This window comes from Tupaia chinensis, unplaced genomic scaffold (genome assembly GCF_000334495.1).
Source record: "Tupaia chinensis unplaced genomic scaffold, TupChi_1.0 Scaffold143894_1, whole genome shotgun sequence".
Lineage (NCBI taxonomy): Eukaryota > Metazoa > Chordata > Mammalia > Scandentia > Tupaiidae > Tupaia > Tupaia belangeri.
In genome coordinates, this window is record NW_006203745.1 from 16,389 (window position 1) to 37,640 (window position 21,252).

General features: G+C 37.2%; 1 protein-coding gene and 2 pseudogenes across 1 annotated transcript in view; 2 read left to right on the top strand and 1 right to left on the bottom strand.

Annotated features, from left to right (window-relative positions):
* The first annotated feature begins 7,079 nt into the window (after positions 1-7,079).
* Positions 7,080-7,180, top strand: LOC114005487 (uncharacterized; annotated as a pseudogene).
* A 1,845-nt stretch (positions 7,181-9,025) lies between these two features.
* Positions 9,026-10,047, top strand: LOC102495846 (UDP-glucuronosyltransferase 2B31 pseudogene; annotated as a pseudogene).
* Positions 10,048-19,454: 9,407 nt separating this feature from the next.
* LOC102496250 (YTH domain-containing protein 1-like) overlaps positions 19,455-21,252 on the bottom strand; it is a 122,977-nt gene continuing 121,179 nt past the window's right edge. The window contains 1 exon segment of the mRNA XM_014582876.1: positions 19,455-20,455. Within this exon segment, the coding sequence (XP_014438362.1) occupies positions 20,231-20,455 (225 nt within the window). The 3' untranslated portion in view covers positions 19,455-20,230.

Sequence of the window (21,252 nt, forward strand, 5' to 3'; positions counted from 1 at the left end):
TACACACACACCCAATGTCTACACTCTATGGCGGAAACTAAAAGATTGGAGGACATAGAAGTACAGAGAACAGTTGCAGATATTGGAGACAATGTGAGAATAGAACAAGAGGTGGGCGAAGGTGACAGGAAGGAAATGAAGGAGAAAATAGAAAGGCAAAACATTCCAAGGACACAGAAATGGAGGACTATCTATTGATGATGATGTATATGATAATATCTTTAGCTAGACTGGTATGAAATGTACATATGCTGGAAAAAATTCATTTTACAAGTTGTGGTGGTATACAATGAGTGAAGGTATAAACTTTTTAAATAAATAAATAAAATTAATTAATACTAAATCTTTTTTTAAAAAGTCCTCCAAATAGAGAAACATTACTGGATAGGTCGGATACTGAGAGTATACAAAGAAATAAAAGGAAATCTTCAGTCCAGTATGTCCTGTGAATATTGACCCCAAAATTCTTAACAATATGTTAGTAAAGTAAATCCAAAAACATACAAAAGATGCCATTAAAAGATGGAATTTATTTCAGGAATGCTAAGACACTTTCAATGTATTAAAAATCTGTTAGAACAATAGATCATATACCAATAGAATAAATGATAAAAACTGTATTATCATCCCAACATATGCAGACAAAATCATTTGACAAAATCTAACACCTCCTTGAGAAAATACCCAATAAACTAAGAATAAATAGAAACTTTCTCAATCTGATAAAGAGTATCTATAATAAAATCATAGTTAGCATCATACTTAGCAGAAGGAACTTATATATTTTCCTTCTAAGACAAGATAAAAGAAAAGGAGTCCTACTCTGTCACTTCAAGTCATCATTGTATTGGAGGTTCAGGTCAACCCAATTACAGAAGAAAATGAAATTAAATGAGTCCATATGGGAAAGAAAGATACTAAAACTGTGTTGTCATAAGACATAATTTTTATATAGAGGTATTTCAAAAGAATCCACTTGAAAAATAATAAACCAAAAAATAAGCAATTTTCAGAATAAGGAACGATATACAAAAATCAGTTGCATTTCTACATATTATAATCAAAAGTAAAGCTAAGAAAGTAATCCTACTTATTATATCATAAAAATGCAATACTTAGAAATAAATTTCATAAAAAAAGTGTAAAACTTTATATCATGAAAAATGTAAATCACTGTGAATAGAAATTAAAGATTTAAATAAATGGCAACCTGTCCCATATGCCTGTATTCTAACACTTAATGTTTGTAAAAGTGATACTCTCCCAGTTGATATACAAATGCAATAGAATCCTTATCAAAATCCCAGCTGACTCCATTTTAGAAAATTGACAAGATGATACTAAAATTCTTACAGATCATACGGATAGTACCCATACAATCACACGATATAGCAAAGGAAATATTTCCCTTTGGTTCCAGAAAATCTCCTGAAAATTGGAAGGTTTATCATGTCCCCAAAGTCATCCAATCAAAGCAAGCATTTTTGGCTAGCAAGGAGCAGAGGAAAGAAAAAGGGCCCAGATTTAAGTGACTAGAATCGTGCCTAAATGATTCCTGGCAGCAGCAACAGGACATGGTACGTCTCAGGTGACTACAGATGAAACGTATGCCTTGATAGAACCATATAAACATTTGGCAGCCTTTATTGTAGGTTTAGTGTCATTTGCTTAGAAGACCTATTCATGCAATTACCTTCTGGGGAAGTATGAATATTTCCAGGATATATCATGTTCCTTGCGACCTTTCCACTTTCAGTGGCCTCTCACCACCAGAAATGAAGTGAGCTTCCTCGGGAATGGGCTCATCTGGTTATTGGGGTGAATGCATCAATCAGCTCAGCAACTGCCTCAACTAGACCCAGAAAATCTAAAAGCATAGGACAATGGAAACTTGGTTTTGTTTGATCGAGTTGTTATCAAGTATCTTCAGGGAATATAATTTTCTTTTCCATCATCAGAAACTGGAAAGAGAGGGTCACAAATACACAGTAGTATATGTTCACAGGCACTTCTCATCATAACCCAGTTCCAAAGAAAAACTCCAGCATTTTCCACGTTACCTGCTGCCTTCTCTGAAATGAGCACATGCCATGGACAAAGGACTCCTGCTTTGTTGCATCCATCCTGGGCGTAATGTTGGTGAAAGAATACCTCAAACGTGTATAAGGCTCCCCATGATTCCTAAAGCAGTGAACCAAGCTCGAAGCATATTTGAAACTGGAGGTTTCTAGGACTGTGTTTTGAAAAGACTTAAAATACAATTAGGAAGAAGCACAAAAACAAGTGTGCAGTTGGCCGTGCTGTGAGACTATGCTCCAAATTTTTTTAAATTATTATTTCATTATTATTTTCTTTTTACAGGTTTTTGCCTTAGGTTATATGTGCTTGTCAGAGAGAGATGGAGACAGTGAGAGGGAAACTGAGAAGCATCCCCCATGAGGGTTGGCCACACCACAATCCCTTCTTCTCTATTCTCCTCCCTGGATCTTGGGCATGCACTCTCACTCACCTGATGTGATTTTCAAATCACCAGGTCTGGCACTTGAACTGCAGTCACCCATGTGGGAGTCCAGAAACACAACCACTATGCCATCTACTGGTCCCTTATTATTATTTTTTTAAATTTTGCTACAGTACACATTTTTTCACCAGAGAAAAAGAGAGAGTGGGAAAGTGAGAAAGCAAGCCACCGGGTCTGAGACTTGGACCACCTTTCACCATGTGGAAGTACACCACTTTAATCACTATGTACCTGGCTAGTTCCATTCCAATGTTTGGTTGATGGTTTTGAGAACTCTCAGACTTGGCAAGAACTTAGTGTATCTGTTGGCATTTGTGTCCTAGCCTGGAACTGTCTTAGTCTTTTTCTCTATCTCAGCATTAGAGAAAGGACCCATTTGTCAGGAAAATATGTATATACTCAAAAGTTTGCTTGGAATTTTAAGGTATTTACAGATCCTCATCAGGGAACTCAGTGTATTGTATGAGGAAGTCCTGCTCTTACCAGAATTGGACACCACGTCCTGATCTTGCTAGTCTCCTGGTTCTGTGCCTGTTAAAAAACCACATCTTACCAAGACAACTTTTTCTTTTCAGTCCTATTTGCTGGTTTCTCTTAGAACACAGTGGCAAATTGTGTTGCCTCCCCTCAATAAACACACACACACACACACACACACACACAATATGCCTGTATTCTAACACTTAATGTTTGTAAAAGTGATACTCTCCCAGTTGATATACAAATGCAATAGAATCCTTATCAAAATCCCAGCTGACTCCATTTTAGAAAATTGACAAGATGATACTAAAATTCTTACAGATCATACGGATAGTACCCATACAATCACACGATATAGCAAAGGAAATATTTCCCTTTGGTTCCAGAAAATCTCCTGAAAATTGGAAGGTTTATCATGTCCCCAAAGTCATCCAATCAAAGCAAGCATTTTTGGCTAGCAAGGAGCAGAGGAAAGAAAAAGGGCCCAGATTTAAGTGACTAGAATCGTGCCTAAATGATTCCTGGCAGCAGCAACAGGACATGGTACGTCTCAGGTGACTACAGATGAAACGTATGCCTTGATAGAACCATATAAACATTTGGCAGCCTTTATTGTAGGTTTAGTGTCATTTGCTTAGAAGACCTATTCATGCAATTACCTTCTGGGGAAGTATGAATATTTCCAGGATATATCATGTTCCTTGCGACCTTTCCACTTTCAGTGGCCTCTCACCACCAGAAATGAAGTGAGCTTCCTCGGGAATGGGCTCATCTGGTTATTGGGGTGAATGCATCAATCAGCTCAGCAACTGCCTCAACTAGACCCAGAAAATCTAAAAGCATAGGACAATGGAAACTTGGTTTTGTTTGATCGAGTTGTTATCAAGTATCTTCAGGGAATATAATTTTCTTTTCCATCATCAGAAACTGGAAAGAGAGGGTCACAAATACACAGTAGTATATGTTCACAGGCACTTCTCATCATAACCCAGTTCCAAAGAAAAACTCCAGCATTTTCCACGTTACCTGCTGCCTTCTCTGAAATGAGCACATGCCATGGACAAAGGACTCCTGCTTTGTTGCATCCATCCTGGGCGTAATGTTGGTGAAAGAATACCTCAAACGTGTATAAGGCTCCCCATGATTCCTAAAGCAGTGAACCAAGCTCGAAGCATATTTGAAACTGGAGGTTTCTAGGACTGTGTTTTGAAAAGACTTAAAATACAATTAGGAAGAAGCACAAAAACAAGTGTGCAGTTGGCCGTGCTGTGAGACTATGCTCCAAATTTTTTTAAATTATTATTTCATTATTATTTTCTTTTTACAGGTTTTTGCCTTAGGTTATATGTGCTTGTCAGAGAGAGATGGAGACAGTGAGAGGGAAACTGAGAAGCATCCCCCATGAGGGTTGGCCACACCACAATCCCTTCTTCTCTATTCTCCTCCCTGGATCTTGGGCATGCACTCTCACTCACCTGATGTGATTTTCAAATCACCAGGTCTGGCACTTGAACTGCAGTCACCCATGTGGGAGTCCAGAAACACAACCACTATGCCATCTACTGGTCCCTTATTATTATTTTTTTAAATTTTGCTACAGTACACATTTTTTCACCAGAGAAAAAGAGAGAGTGGGAAAGTGAGAAAGCAAGCCACCGGGTCTGAGACTTGGACCACCTTTCACCATGTGGAAGTACACCACTTTAATCACTATGTACCTGGCTAGTTCCATTCCAATGTTTGGTTGATGGTTTTGAGAACTCTCAGACTTGGCAAGAACTTAGTGTATCTGTTGGCATTTGTGTCCTAGCCTGGAACTGTCTTAGTCTTTTTCTCTATCTCAGCATTAGAGAAAGGACCCATTTGTCAGGAAAATATGTATATACTCAAAAGTTTGCTTGGAATTTTAAGGTATTTACAGATCCTCATCAGGGAACTCAGTGTATTGTATGAGGAAGTCCTGCTCTTACCAGAATTGGACACCACGTCCTGATCTTGCTAGTCTCCTGGTTCTGTGCCTGTTAAAAAACCACATCTTACCAAGACAACTTTTTCTTTTCAGTCCTATTTGCTGGTTTCTCTTAGAACACAGTGGCAAATTGTGTTGCCTCCCCTCAATAAACACACACACACACACACACACACACACACACACACACACACACACCATCTATTACTCTGGGGATACCCAACAATTACCCCCTCAAGTAGAATTTTCTGATTTCCCTGATTGTCAGCCCTCTCTAAAACTCATATCAGGAAGAAGTAAACCATTTTCTTAGTTAAGCATGGGTGAAACTGGCATGTAAGGCCCCAGGCAAGCAGCTTAGTTTAACCTTTGCCTTGAATAATCTGGACACAGGTTGTACCCTCTTATCTGACTCGCAGAGGGAGAGCAGGCCAGCAACAGGGTTTCTGGCAACGTTAATTCTGTTTTCGTCATTGCCTATGCCTAAGTGTGCCTTCCCTTGGCTCCCTTTGTTTAATTACCTCAGCTAATCATCTAAGTAGTAGGAAAGGAGGTGCCAAGCTGAGCATAAACTTGAAAATATGCTTAACTATTGTGTTCCCTTGTCCTTTCGAATCATCTATGCTGCAATTTTGGTTCAGGGGCCTCAAACAGCTGTGAAATTTGGGGGGATAACAATGCTTTAAAATATGCCAAGTTATAATTAAATAAGTTGGTTAGCTCCAGAGTAAAACTTTCAGAAATTGATATTACTATTTCACTGTAAAACATTGGGAGATGAGGTTATTTGAAAATGATGTATCTGTTATGAATATGAAAGCCTCAGACTGACCTTCCTCTGTACTAAACAGAGGAACAGTGTTTCCGCTCATGCCTAAAAAATGGAGCTAAAATCTCATTTACCTGACATTGTTATAATTTTACATAAATAAAAGCGGTTATAAAAGTTCACACGGATATAAATGGGACCTAGCAATAGCCAAAATGATCTTTAAAAGAATAAAATTGCAGGACTCATACTTCCTGATTTCAAAACCAATTGCAATCTAGACTAATCAAGAAACTGCTGAAGAGAAATGCAGATAAATGTAGAGATTAACTGAATAGACTTTATCATCAAGAACTATATCCACACGTTTATGATCAGTTTATTTTGGCAAGGGTACCAAAAGAGTACATAAGAAAAAAAGAAAAGAAAAAAAAAAAAAAACTACCACCTATTAAACAAATGCTACTAGGGAAACTGATTAACAATTTGAAGAAGATAAATCATATCCAAAAATAAACTAAATTTAGATAAAGGGCCTAAAATCATAGCTACAACTGAAAAACTCTCAAGAGAAAACATGGAGTTATAACATTGTAATCTGGGGTGTGGCAATGGTATCTTCTTTATGACAACAAAACCACACAAAAAACAAACTAAATATTGGTAAATTGCACTTCATCAAAACTCTTTTTACCTTTTTGCTTCAAAGGTGAATATAAAGTGAAAGACAAACCACAGACCTGGAGAATATAATTGAAATTTCATCATATTTGTAAATACATGATAAAGAAGTTATATCAAGAATATATAAAAGAAGGGGCTGGCAGGCGTTGTGGTGGTTAAGGGCATTGGACTTCCTAATGGCAGTGCCAGTCCACGAAGCTGGCAGCTTGCTTTCTCACTTTCCCTCTCTCTCTCTCTGTCACTCTGTCCCTCACTAGTCAAATTTTTTAAATAATAAATAAATAAATGGATAAATAAGGTTAAATAAAAATAATCCTTAAAAAAGAAGAATATATAATAGAATTATTACTAGGAAGACAAATAAATCAGTCTTAATAGGTAAAAGGAGCCAGTCTGGAGGCATAATGGTCAAGGCATCCAGATTTCCTGAGGCTAGACCATGCAGTGGGAGTGTTGATCTGGGCAGCTTGACAAACGCAGCAGGTACAGGTGCATGAGAGTCCAAAATCTAGACAGGATGGAGAAATGGAAGACAAGAGATACAGTCTGGCATTGCCCTCATGGGGAATGTTTTCTCCCTCTCCACTCTCTGTCTCTATCTCTGGCAAGTGCATGTAGCCTAGACCAAAACAATTTTTAAAAATAGGCAGGGGAGTGTGTGCTTCTGTATATATATGCTAAAATTGGAATGATACGAAAATTAGCATGGTCCCAGCACAAGGAAGACATGCAAATTCGTGAAGTGTTCCATATTTATGGGGGAGGGAGAAAGAGAAAAGACTGGGTAAAGAATTAATGTAGTTGAAATCATAAATACTGTTATAAATATTTTTATAAAGTTGGTAAAACCTGAAACATATCATTTAGAAATCATTTGGTCTGCAGATGTATTACTTTAAATAAATATCTACTGTGATAAAAAAAAAAAAAAAAAAGCATGTGAGGGGCCAGCAGTTGGCATAATGGCTATGTCGCTGCACTCCCATGTAGTTGACCACGGTTAGAGTCCCAGACCCAGTGGCTTAAACTCACGCTGGGTGCATGTGCGTGCGCGCCCAAGATCCTAAGAGGAGAAGGGATTAGTGTAGCCATCCCCCATGGGGTGATTTCTCGCTTTCTGTCTCTCTGTCTCTCTCTTTCTGGCGAGCGCACACACCCTATAGCAAAAACCTCTCAAAAAAAATATTTATATATAGGCATGTGATCTAAAAAGATATTTCTCTAAGAAACACACTCAAATGGCCAATAAGCTCAAATAAAAGAATCACAGAATCATCAGGCATCATACAGATACAAACAGTAATGATACACCACTTCACTCTCACTAAAATGGCTACAATCAAAAGGCATATGATGAGCCAAACAGACTAGAGCTGGATCCAAGTGGCCAAGTGCACAGTTCAGTTCCTACGCCTGGAAGCTTTAAAATGCATTGAGCACGTGTGTGTGTGCACAAGATCTCAAAAGAAAAAAGAAATGGAGGAAAAAGGACTGAAACAAATCATTCCCCATGAAGGTATATTCTTGCTTTTTTTTTCTATATCTCTCCCTTCCTCTCTCTCATTTCTCTCTGGTAAGCACAAATGCTTTTTCAAATTATATACTGAAAAACAAACACAAAAAGTAACAACTGTTGCCAAGAATGTGGAGGAACTGAAACCCTCTACACTGCTAGTGAGAATGAAAACTAGGTAGTCAGTTTGGAAACAGCTGGTAATTCCTCAAGGTTTATATATAGTTTTGTATGACAAAGTAATTCAAGTCTAGGTACATAGGGAGAAGAAATAAAAACACGCCGTCACAAGACTTGTAAATGAATATTAATAAGAAACATTATTTATGATAGTCTCAAATTGGAAAAAATAAACTTCATGAAATAAAAAATAAATATGACATATACATACTGTGAATCATTATTTGAAAACAAAAATAAATGAAGCTGATAGATAAAAATAATATATATAAATCTTTAAAATATGAAATCACAAAATACCACTTACTGCATCATTCCATTTGTACAAAATATTTAGAATAAGCAAATTTATAGAGGGCAGATTAGTGCTTGCCTAGGACTAAGGAAATGCAGAAATTGTGTGGGATATAGTTGAAGGCTAAATGGGAATATATTTTTTGGGGAGAGAAAACTTTTCTAAAATTGATTATTATAGTGATTTTATATAATCTGGGATTTAATATGAAATATTAAATTGTACATTTACAATTTGTGAACTGCGTGGGAGTAACCTATCTCTTAAGGTTTTCACACACAAAAAAATAATTTTGAATCGCAATGTCTAGTAAATAGTGATTCAGCTATATAATCATTTTATTTCAACCTCGTGTCAAGGATACTACAGACACAAGAGCCTATTATATGCTACTGTTTTAGACATTATTCTCAAATGTATTACAGTAGACAGGTGACTTGCGAATACACGGTCATCTAATCTTAGCAAAATGATAGCATTTACAGACATAAGAGATAATAAACATGCTTTGAGTAACATGAGAGGTCATCTACTTTTTGTTTGTCCACCTTCCAACCATATGCTCAGACTGTTTATATATTTACTTTGATGATGAGAGTAATATGTTAAATACTTGATTGATTTTTCCTTGCATATAAGCCTGAGCAATGACAGAACACTGACTTGCAAAGAAGCATTGTATTTCACCAAGATGGCTATGAAATGGACATCAACCCTTCTCCTGCTACAGCTGAGTTATTGATTTAGCTTTGGGAGCTGCGGGAAGGTGCTGGTTTGGCCGACAGAATACAGCCATTGGATTAATATGGAGATAATCCTGGATGAATTTACCCAGAGAGGCCATGAGGTGACAGTTCTGACATCTTGAGCTGCCATTCTTGTTGATCCCAACAAAAAATCCAGTATTAAATTTGAAATTTATCCTACAGCTACAACTAAAGATAACTTGGAAAGACTTCTCATGAAAGTATTAAATAGATTGATATATGATAATGCAAAAGATATATTCTTGGAATATTTTTCACAAATGCAAGAAATACTTTGAGAACATGTTAACCATTTTCAAAAGTTATGTAAAGAAGTTTTGAATAGAAAACTTATAACAAAACTACAGGAATCAATATTTGATATCATTTTTGCAGATGCTGCTGGTACCTGTGGGGAGCTGCTGGCTGAGCTTCTTGAAACACCCTTGTTGTACAGTCTCCGCTTCTCTCCTGGCAACACATGGGAAAACTACAGTGGAGCTGTTCCGTTCCCTCCTTCCTATGTACCTGTTGTAATGTCAGAATTAACTGATCAAGTGACATTTATGGAGAGGGTCAGAAATATGATATATATGCTTTATTTTGACTTTTGGTTCCAACCATTTAATGAGAAGATGTGGGATCAGTTTTATAGTGAAATACTGGGTAAGTCCTAGTATTTGACAGTCCTATCTTTTCTGTTCTTTTGAGATGATCTTAAATAGACTCAAAGTCAGAGGAGTGTGTTTTTCTTACATGAGGTAATAACATTAAGATATAAGGTGACCTATTAATCTCATAAATAATTATGGAAAGGTTGACATTGTAGGGTCACATAGAAAATAGTGACTGTCAACCAACACGACATTCCAGGGTGTTATGTACTGAAATTAAAGCACTTGAGATATTTTAAAGCAATTTCATATCCATTTTGATAGATATAGTTTCACTTCTATAAAAGTCATTAGGCATATCAAGCAATATCTTGATGAACAAAGATATGTTAATTGAAGGGTTATACATTTCTAGCATAATTCTCTGTGTGGCATTGAGAAAACTGCTTCTTTGTGTATTACAAATTTCCTATTTAGAAATTAAAATATTTTCCCAAGCTAGCTGGCACAGTGTCCAAATTGCAACTGTCTCCATATTGGAATTCCCCTGATTCATGTTCCAGGGCCTTCCACCACATGTTGAACTTCCACAGACATGCCAGTGATTTCACTAGCTGAGCCTGGGGATGGATTTCAGCCAGAGGATTCTTTTGGAGATCCTTTGTCACTTTCTTAGAAGAAATAAACTATGAAATAATGTTTCCAGGGATTAGCAGATGGTGTAATATTTACATCACTGGAGTCCCACGTAGTCTGCTTTGATTTGAGTCCTGGACCCGGGGGCTTAAAATTCATGCCCACTGTGTATGCATGTCTGCCCAAAATCCCAAAAGGAGAACGGAGAAGGGATTGCAGCATGGCCATCCCTCCGGGGGGAGATTTCTCACTTTCTGTCACTCTGTCTCTGTCATTCCAGTGACTGCACATGCTGTGTAACAAGTGTCTCTGAAAGAAAGAAAGAAAGAAAGATGGGAACCAGCAGTTAGTGTAATGGCTATGTCGCTGGACTCCCACATAGTCGACCACGGTTCGCATCCCGGACCCGGTTGCTTAAAACTCATGCCGGGCACGTGTGAGTGCATGCCCAAGATCCCAAGAGGAGAATGGAGAAGGGATTGCGGCGTGACCATCCCCCCTGGGGGGTGATTTCTCACTTTCTGTCTCTATGTCTCTGTCTGTCTGGCGAGCGCACGCGCCATATAGCAAAAACCTCTCAAAAAAAAAGAAAGAAAGAAATGTTTTCATATCACTAGAAGGATTTCCTCATAGTTGAAAGATATGGCTCTCTCCCAAACCACAGAAATCTATAATTTAAGGTTTTTAATGTTTCTAAATTATTTCACTAAGAAATATTATTTTTAATGTTTCTAAATAATTTCACTTAGAAATTTCTTCTATAAAAATATATAGTCTTGGGGAAGTGTTAACATCCAAGTTATTACTCTCTATATATACATACTTTTACCTATATGTCTTCATTAAGAAATATATAAATCAAAGTAAGAATAAACAAAAAACTCTATTTTAATTTTCAACAACCATCTTCCATCTCCTACTGGCAAATAAATATCCAATAAATTATTATGGTTAAGATCTAAACATGAACCAAAAGCAGTAGTAAGTCAAGAAATTCAGCCATACTCTAAAAAACTATTTCATTTTGAGATTAAGGATCAAAGCACTAGCATGATAAATTATAGATATTAGATTAAGAACTTCTTAGAAAGCTATTTTATGGGTATGATATGGAATTAATTGATTGTGGGCCTCAAAGAGTTTTTTAATTTAATCTGTTACTTTGGCAGTTTTAGAAAGAAGGCGAGTGTGGGACCAGCAGTTAGCGTAATGGCTACGTCGCTGGACTCCCACGTAGTTGACCGTGGTTTGCGTCCCGGACCTGGTGGCTTAAATATATGCCGCAAGCGTGTGCGTGAACGCCCAAGATTCTGAGAGGAGAATGGAGAAGGGATTGCGGCATGGCCATCCCCCCTGGCGGGTGATTTCTCGCTTTCTGTCTATCTCTGTCTGGCGAGAGCACGCACCCTATAGCAAAAACTTCTCCAAAAAAAAAAAAAAAAGAAAAAAGAAAGAAAGAAGGCGAGTGCTGGGGCTGGCAGGTACAGTGGTGGTTGAGGTGCTGGACTCCCACATGGTTGACTGAGAACCAAATCCTAAACTGGAGGCTTCCTTTCTCACTTCCCTCTCTGTCTGTCAAATTAAAAAATAATAACAAGGAATAAAATTAATTATTCAAGGAAAGAAAAAAAGAAAGTTCATGTTCAATCCTGTACTGATTGACATATACATATCATTTATGATTAGGCCAGCAGGTAGAATGGTGGTTAAGGAGGTGGACTCCCATGTGGTCGTGGTTCAAATCTTAGCAGGTAGCTTGCTTTCTCAATTTCTTCCTCCATATTTCTGTCCCTGTCTCTGTCCGTTGAGTGCACGTGCCCTATAGCAAATTAAGAAATAATAATAATGAATAAAATTAAATGAATAATTTTAAGAAGTTTTAGTAATAATTATGAATATATTGGAGTAACATTAGAATAAAGCCTACTGATATATTTATTCACACATGTATTAACAACAGCTATAAAACATTTAAATTACATTATGCATAAATGTATGTATGCACATTATTTTTATCAAAACACAAACGAATTTTTTTCAGGATTTTTGCCATAGGTCACATGCATGGGCCATAGATAGAGAGAGAGACATTGAGAGATAAACTGAGAAAACACCCCCAAATGGGATGGCCATGCTGTAATCTCTTCTCCTCCATTAACCTCTCGGGATTTAGAGCATGCATACACATGTGCTTGTCCAAGTTGAGAAAAATTCAGTTGTTTATATTTATAAAAATATCCCCACCCACATCTCACAACATTCTCAAACCTAGGGAATAAATTTATTATGAAAATGAATTAAAGTTTTGATAATAGAGGAATTCTAGAAAGTTTACAAGAGAATTTTCCATAAAACTCATCTATTAACACATTTTAAAAGGAAAATAGATTTAACATAGTGCAAAGAAAATAATGCCAAACAATGCACATAAGTCTAAATTAATGTTCATATGGCCTATTCTGAATTAATATTTATAAAAACAGCCAATGTAACAAACGAAGGATTAGTATGCATCATGTAGTGAAAAACACTAAAAATAACCAACATAAAACAATTTGCGAAAATGAATCTAATATGCAGATAGTTAAGGATATGAACTGACAATTTATGTAGGTAAAAGTGACCAATAACATGAAATGTGATAACACTCACTGATGATTAAGTAAATAGAAATTAACTCAATAAATAGTTTTCCCAGATATTTGTAACTTAAATATCAGGAAATCAATCCATCCACAGTGGCACAAGTGGAAGGACACCACTGTATAATTTCTGAAGCCACGTGGAAGGGCTAGGTCCAGTTCCAGGCCCAAGACAAACAGCTGGGTACAATGGTACACATATGTCATCTTAGGTGACTAGAAGGCTGGGTTCTGCTTCTTGGGTCTGACAGACAGGCTTGCCTCTGGCTGCTCCTGGACAAACTTACCAGGACTGCATTTGGGCTTAGCATGCTACCCCAACTTCACAAATTACAGAGAGGTCCACAAGTTCTCCTGCAATCTAAAAGACTCTGCTGGCTTCCTGCCCCTCTTGGACTACCTTTCCAGGGATGCTCTAGGGGCTTAGGACTGCCTCACTCCTGGGCATTACAGAATTTTCTATAAGAAGAAGTGAGTACTCCACTAGATGCTTACCAATCAAGCTGAGAACAAAGAAATATGAAGGAAAAAAAAAAAAGGAAAAATATCTTTCCCCAAAGCAACACAATAACTCCTTACTAAAAACTGATAAAGGAAATAACAAATTTGCCAGAAATGAAATCACAACATTGATCATAACATAACTCAGTGAGATGTGAGGGAAAAGACAAATGAGTCCGGGAGTTAAGGAAAGCATTCCATGATATTGAGAATTACTTTAGGTAGAAACTTAAAAAAGAATCAGAATAGGACCAGTGGGTGCTATGGATCCTATATGGATGACTCCAAAATTTGAGTCCCAGACCTGGTGACTTGAAAAACATGCTGGGTGGATGTGTGTTGCATGCCCAAACTCTTCAAAGGAGAATGGAAAAGTATTGCAGTATAGCCACCCCCCATCCAGCCCAGTAGATCAGTAGATGATTTCTCACCTTCTCTCTTTCTCTCTCTCTTTCTCTCTCTCTCTCTCTCTCTCTCTCTCTCTCTCTCACACACACACACACACACACACACACACACACACACACACACACAGCCTATCGGGAGGGGGGAACCTTCTGGAGAAGAAGAAAACACACACACACAAAAAAAAAACAGTGGATATCAACTACTGATTAGACCACACAGAAGAATCACTAAGCTTAAAGATACTTATTTTTTTCTTTAGTCCAAACCACCAGAAGAAAAGAAAAATAAATAACCATTAAAAATTAAGACAATATTGGACCAGCAGTTAGCATTATGACTGTGTCGCTGAACTCATGTAGTCAACCACGGTTTGAGTCTCAGACCCAGTGGCTTAAACTCACACTGGGAACGTGTGCATTTATCTTCCTGATCCCAAAATATATTACAAAACTGTAATAATCAAAACAGCATGGTATTGGCACAAAAACAGACATGAAGACCAATGGAACAGAGTAGAGACTCCAGAAATAAACCCCAAAACATACAGCCCACACATCTTTAACAAAGCATACCAGTCAATCCAGTGGGAAAAGAAAAACGTCTCTAGCAAACGGTGCAGGAAAAAGCCGGTATCCACCTGCACAAAGATGAATCTGAACCCCTGTCACCATTAACAAAAATTAACTCAAAATAGATCAAAGATCTAAACTGAAGACCGCAAACTATAAAACTACTGGTGGAAAACACTGGAGAAACTCTGGAAGACACTGGGGTAGGCAAAGACTTCTTAAGCAAGACTCTCAAAGCACAGGAAATAATCCCCCAAATAGACAGGTGGGATTACATCAGATTAAGGAGTTTCTGCACAGCAAAGGACACAGTAGTGTGAATCGACAACCCTCAGACTGGAAGAGAATTTGTGTTAACTATGTCTCAATAAGAGACTGATAATCAGAATACACAGGGAACTAAAGTGGCTTACCTGGAAGAACATGATAAACCTAATTAAAAAGATGGGAGAATGAGCTGAATAAACAACTCTCTAAGACATATGAACAGCCAAAAAAGCATATGAAAAAATGCTCAATATCCCTCATCATTAGGGAGATGTAGATCAAAACCACAATGAGATACCACCTAACCCGTCAGAATGGCAAAGATTAAAAAAACTAAAAATGACAAGTGCTGGCAGGGATGTGGTGAAAGGGGAATTCTCCTACATTGTTGGTGGGAATGTAAATTGGTCCAGCCACTGTGGAGAACAATATGGAGGTTCCTCAAAGATCTTCAAATAGAACTACTACTATATGATCCAGTAATTCCACTCCTGGATATCTACTCAAAGGACAGAATACTCTTGTCAGAAAAGTACCTGCACAACTATATTTATTGCAGCATTATTCACAATTGCTAAGATATGGAATAAACCCAAATGTCCACAAACAAATGAATGGCACATACACTCCATGGAATACTATTCAGCCATAAAAAAATACCTTGGCATTTGACAGAAAGTGAATGAACACGGAAGGTTTATTGCTGAGTGAAGCAAGTCTGGCTATGAAACAGAGACAATATATGCCTCCATTTTAACACATACTGTCTACACTCTATGGTAGAGACTGAAAGACTAGAGGACATAATATAAGCACTGAAAATTGTTATGGACCGTGGGGAGAAAGTGGAAGGAGAGAAGAGGAGAAAAGTGCGGGAAAGGAAATGTGGGGAAAGATGGAGATGTAAGACATTTGTGGGACACACATACGGTTTGTTGCCTCTGTTGATGATGTTGTATATAGTATTCTCAACTCACCTGCTGTGTAGTGTAGATTCTGTTGGGTAAAAATCTCTTTACAAACTAAATGATGTAAAATGATTAAATGTATAAATAATAATATTTTTTAAATGATGGGAAAAAAAGAAAATGAAGTTTCTGCAAGTGGGGTCATATAGAGGCTCTGATCAAGATGAACAAGAGTTGTCCCACTGAGTCTCACTGGTCACTTCTGATTTCTAAATATACAATCAGAATTGACACAGGTTACATTCTTGATTTCAGAAATAGTTAGCTCAGAACTGGTTAGAAGAAGCCTGTTGTTTTGGCCCTTGTGTACCTTCTCCCATTGCCACTCCATAACCCATCAAACCAGCACTGGCATGGCCAGTTATTTGGTACCTCAGTTATGGTGGATATTAGTTTTTAGAAATCCAAAGTATGTAATGTATACTTCATTTACTTGGAAAATCCCTATTAACCTGATTGGTCATAATTTCTATTACTTCCATTTAAGTTTTCTGTTCACATAATGCATTCATTATTTTTTTCTGTTGTGTTATTTTTATGAACTCATCTTTGGTGTAGAGAAGTTACAAAGGGTTAATTTGGAAAAAATATAAAATCCTGAGTCATGACAATAGTAGTTCAGAATGACTGGCAAATAAATGAAATCAACAAAGGTCAGATTAACTGGTAAAAAATTAATCAGAAACTCAAATCAGAGAAAGTGAACTTTGGCCAGATCAATCAATCACAATGAGGACATACAGTTCACAAGAGTCAGGACAGAATGAAACAAAAATTGAGACAAATACATCAAATCAGTTCACAAATACTTCAGCAAAGTATAGGATGAGTAGTCAAAGCCTCAGGAGAATAACTATTGGGTTGTCAGAAAAGTCAAGATGCATTTTCGCATTAAAAAAATACTCACGATGATTCCTATTGAGGCCTCTATCAGCCCAGTTTCACTCAATAAAACAGAAAACTCATTCTCTCTATAGCTGATCTTATTCATTCTTTTATTTATCCATTCAGTTCCATATTATTTCATGTAACCACTTACACTTCAAATAATCAATATGAAACTCACTTCTAATTTCAAGACTTTTTTTTTTTTGTTTGGAGAGGTTTTTGCTATAGGGTGAGTTCACCAGAAAGAGAGAGACAGACAGAAAGTGAGAAATCACCCCTCAGGGGGAATGGCCACGCCTCAATCCCTTCTCCTCAGGATCTTGGGCACGCTCGCACTTGCACCCGGTGTAAGTTTCAGGCACCGGGTCCGGGACTCAAACCCCGATTGACTACATGGGAGTTCAGTGACATGCCATTACTGCCATTATGACACGCAACTGCTGGTCTCTCTCTAAAAACATCTTTGACTGCCAAGATAGAAATAGAATGCAGTTTCCTGTATCCACTGATCTGAAGACGCATGGTTAGTGTGAAAGCAGCTGTTAGTGTTGCCCATTAGCAGTCCTTATGGAGCAGTTATAGGAATACTGCTAAGTCGGAGACCAGCAGTTGGCATAATGGCTATGTTGCTGGACTCCCATGTAGTCAACCACGGTGCTTGTCCCAGACCCGTTGGCTTAGACTTACGCTGGGTGTGCGTGCTCAAGATCCTGAGAAGTGATTGTGGTGTGGTCATTCCAACCCTGGGGGGTGATTTGTGTGTCTCTTTCTGGCGAGCACATGTGCCCTATAGCAAAAACCTCTCTAAAAAAATAAATACTTCTAAGTCATTGTTTTTCTTATGTAAAATAGACACATAATATTCTCTAGGTAATTTTATAAATTGGATATTCTATTTAAAAATTTTAAAAATAACAATTATTATCTAACTTACTGATGAATTTTTTTTTTATGTTAGTAGGGTCAGTCACTGGCATGGTGGGTAAGGCACCTGGATCCCATGTGGCCAATGTGGTTCAAGCCATGAGGTTTATGAGTGCATGCATGCCCAAAATCTCAAAAAGAGAGGATTGTAATGCAGCCATCCCGGTAAGGGGTGTTTTCTTACTTTCTTTTTCTCTCTAGTGAGCACACCCATTCTCTAGCAAACTTCAAAAAATGGTAGTGAAATTATATCACCAACCAGTTTACTTCAAAGGCAATACCAAAATTAGAACCTAGGTTTCCTATAGTTAAGTGTTCTTTTCTATCATGTTGCCCAGCTTTAAAATATATCAAGCTTTATACCCGAGATAAGTAAGATTACTCATTGTAAATTCATAGAAAAAATTTCTAAAACCTGGTATGAATATGAAGGAAGTTAAATTAGTTTTAAACATCCTTTAAGGGTAAAACAACCATCTTCTCCTTTTCAAGCCAATAAATACTGAAGTTTTTTTTTTTTTTTTGGAGGTTTTCACTATAGGGCGCGTGCGCTCGCCAGACAGAGACAGACATAGAGACAGAAAGCGAGAAATCCCCCGCCAGGGGGGATGGCCACGCCGCAATCCCTTCTCCTCCATTCTCCTCTCTGGATCTTGGGCACACACACACACACGCGCCCGGCCTGAGTTTTAAGCCACCGGGTCCGGGACGCGAACTGCAGTCAACTACACGGGAGTCCAGTGACATAGCCATTATGCTAATTGCTGGTCCCATAAATACTAAAGTTTGTGGAAAAATCAGATTAAAGTTTATTTTGGTGCAAAAAAGTTTGAAACCCACAATTAGCTTTTTCAAAATACGCATACTCTTCATACAGATTAAATGTACAACTGTGTATTTTAACTTGACACAGAGTACAACTACATGTATGTCACCACATGGAAACAAAAAGCATAACTTAGAAATATCCCTAATGTAACTAAACTTTCAGTTATAACACAAGAAACAGCAATGCAAAAAATCTTTTCATATTGTATTCTTGTGTGACTATTCCTACATTACAGCTTGTTAGTAATATGAGACACTGACAAAATGTGTAACTATAAGACAAAGATATATATATTTGGGGGGAAAGAGGGTGTGCACACTCTAGAAAAAGAAAAAAAGACAAAGTACCCTCACCCATTGGACAACAGTCACACCAAAATCCCTTTTCCATTTCTTCCCCCTTTAGGAATTTTGGGAACTGCCCAAGGACCCAGTAATTTTGTCAAGCCACTGGGTCTAAGACTAGAACTCAGTGGGCCACACAGGATCCAGCTGTCCTAACGAATCATGCCGCCAGCTCGCCTGAGAACTAAATATTTTAAATATTTTGGGGGAGTGAAAACAGAAAACATCTACAAAGTAGTCAGTTTACATAAGACAAAATAAGAGATCTGAAATCTAAAATGAACGAAACATTTCTGTGATCAGAGCAGACCCAAAAAATGTTACCAAATGCGTAAATATCTAATCAAAATACTAACATAATTCTAACATGTACCATCAGTTCTTAAACTTTTTTTTGAGAGAGATTTTTGCTGTAGGGTGTATGCGCTTGTCAGAGACCAAAAGCAAATCACCCATAAGCAAGAAATGGCCACATCACAATCCCTTTTCCTCTGTTCTCCCTTCAGGATCTTGGACATCCATACACATGTCCCTAAAGTCACCAAGTCTGGGACTCAAATCATGGTTTACTACAGCTGGAGTCCAGTGACGTAACCATTATGCCATCTGCTGGCCCTTGGTACAATGTATAAATGTCATGTAATGTATATGTATATGTGTATGTATATGTAATGTATAAAAAACCACCAGAAAAGAAATACAATGGATAAGTGTCAATCTTTACCAATTTATTTTATACAAAACAGTAGCAATGTAGAATATGGGAATTATCTTCTGCTGCCACACACGCAACTTGTGAACATTCCAAGCCAATGTATACAGTTTGGAGAGGAAGGCTAAACGATAGCATCAACCATGCTACTGAACATAGGAATTTTTTATTTAAAAAGATTAAAAATTAGATAGCAATGTCTTCTTAATATTGCTCTCATCATTGAAGACTGAAAAATAATAAAATAAAATAAAAAAGGACTTTGTAAGTTTAAAAAAATGAAGGAAAGGAAGAAACCAAGAGGCTGCTACAACACTGCCATATAGTCAAACCATCATACTTCAATATTTGCATACTTGATAGCAGCATTATTTTTACTGAACCGTGTGCAACTACATGTAGAAACACAACAAAGCAAAATATATGGCAGTTATTGACCAAGATCCAAAAGAAAGTAAACAAACAAAAAATAACTACAGGATGAACATACTATAAGATGAACATCTATGGAGAATGAATCAATATCTACATTCTTGGACTGTTCCATTCTGTTCCAATAAAAGTGTCTACTGTCAACTGTGCATTTTTGGCGAATTTGTGTTTTTCCAGTTCTTATTATACTGCATGCTTGGAACAAAGGGATCATAATAAATCCTTCTACACAATGAACTTTTAAGTAGACAGCTGAAAATAAATTTACTACTTGTAAACACACACAAAAAAAATACAAGATTTTTTTATCTTTAAACAATCAGTGCTTCCAAAAGCGCATTATCTTCGATATCGACCTCTCTCCCCTCGGTCTCTGTCCCGATCACATAATCGCTCTCTTTCTCTTTCTCTATCACGTCCTCTATCTCGTTCTCTATCTCTTCTGTTATCTCTAGGGCGGTCTCGCTCTCGTTCCCGATCTCTTTCACGAGGTCTACTTCTCCGGCCACTGACAACAGCTTGTGTGCGACGAAGGAAATCATCAACCCTCATGTCATAATCATGCTAGACAAGGGAAGAAATTGGTTAATGTCAAAAATTCAATGCAAGTTTTAAGTTTCTACATTTTAACTGGTAGAAAGGAAGAATCTAGAGAAATATAATAATGAATTCATGTAATTTTGACATTATTTAGAAAAAGGATTTTAATGTCTCACTAGATATCTACAACATTAATCAAATCTCTTCTATTCAATTTTAAAGACTTTCCCATCTGATGCCTTTAATAAGATTTATGCCAAAAAATAATCACCTAATTATGACCATCACCATTATGCACACTTGCTGCCAATTATGCTAAGTGTCACCAATGTTATTTTGTGACAAGCTAATCCTACTTTCCTTTCCTCCTTCAAGTCTATTAACATGAAGAACACTGCCCTCTTAAGGTGAAATTAGGAAATATTGTTTGGATTTTCTTTCAAACTAAACTGGTAATAATTTATCGAATTTGATAGAATTTAAATATGTACTTCAGTAATACTATATGTCTGTTCAACACAAAGCTAACAACCCACTAAACACTGAAGGGGACAACACACTAAATGGGTAGCTGTAAAAGTGATATACAAGGAAAAGTTGTAGAAAACTTTTAAGTTTGGCCCCTGCTCTTCGTTAAGCTTTCTATTCTTAGTTCTCAACTCTCCTTTACTTACTGAGTTTTGTCTTTTTTCAAGACTCAGTTTAAATATACAGAACATAAAGTACGAAAATACAATTCCACACTACCTTTCATATATAATAAATATATGAATCTTATGTAAGCATGGATTATTTGTACTATCTAAAACACTACTTGTAAA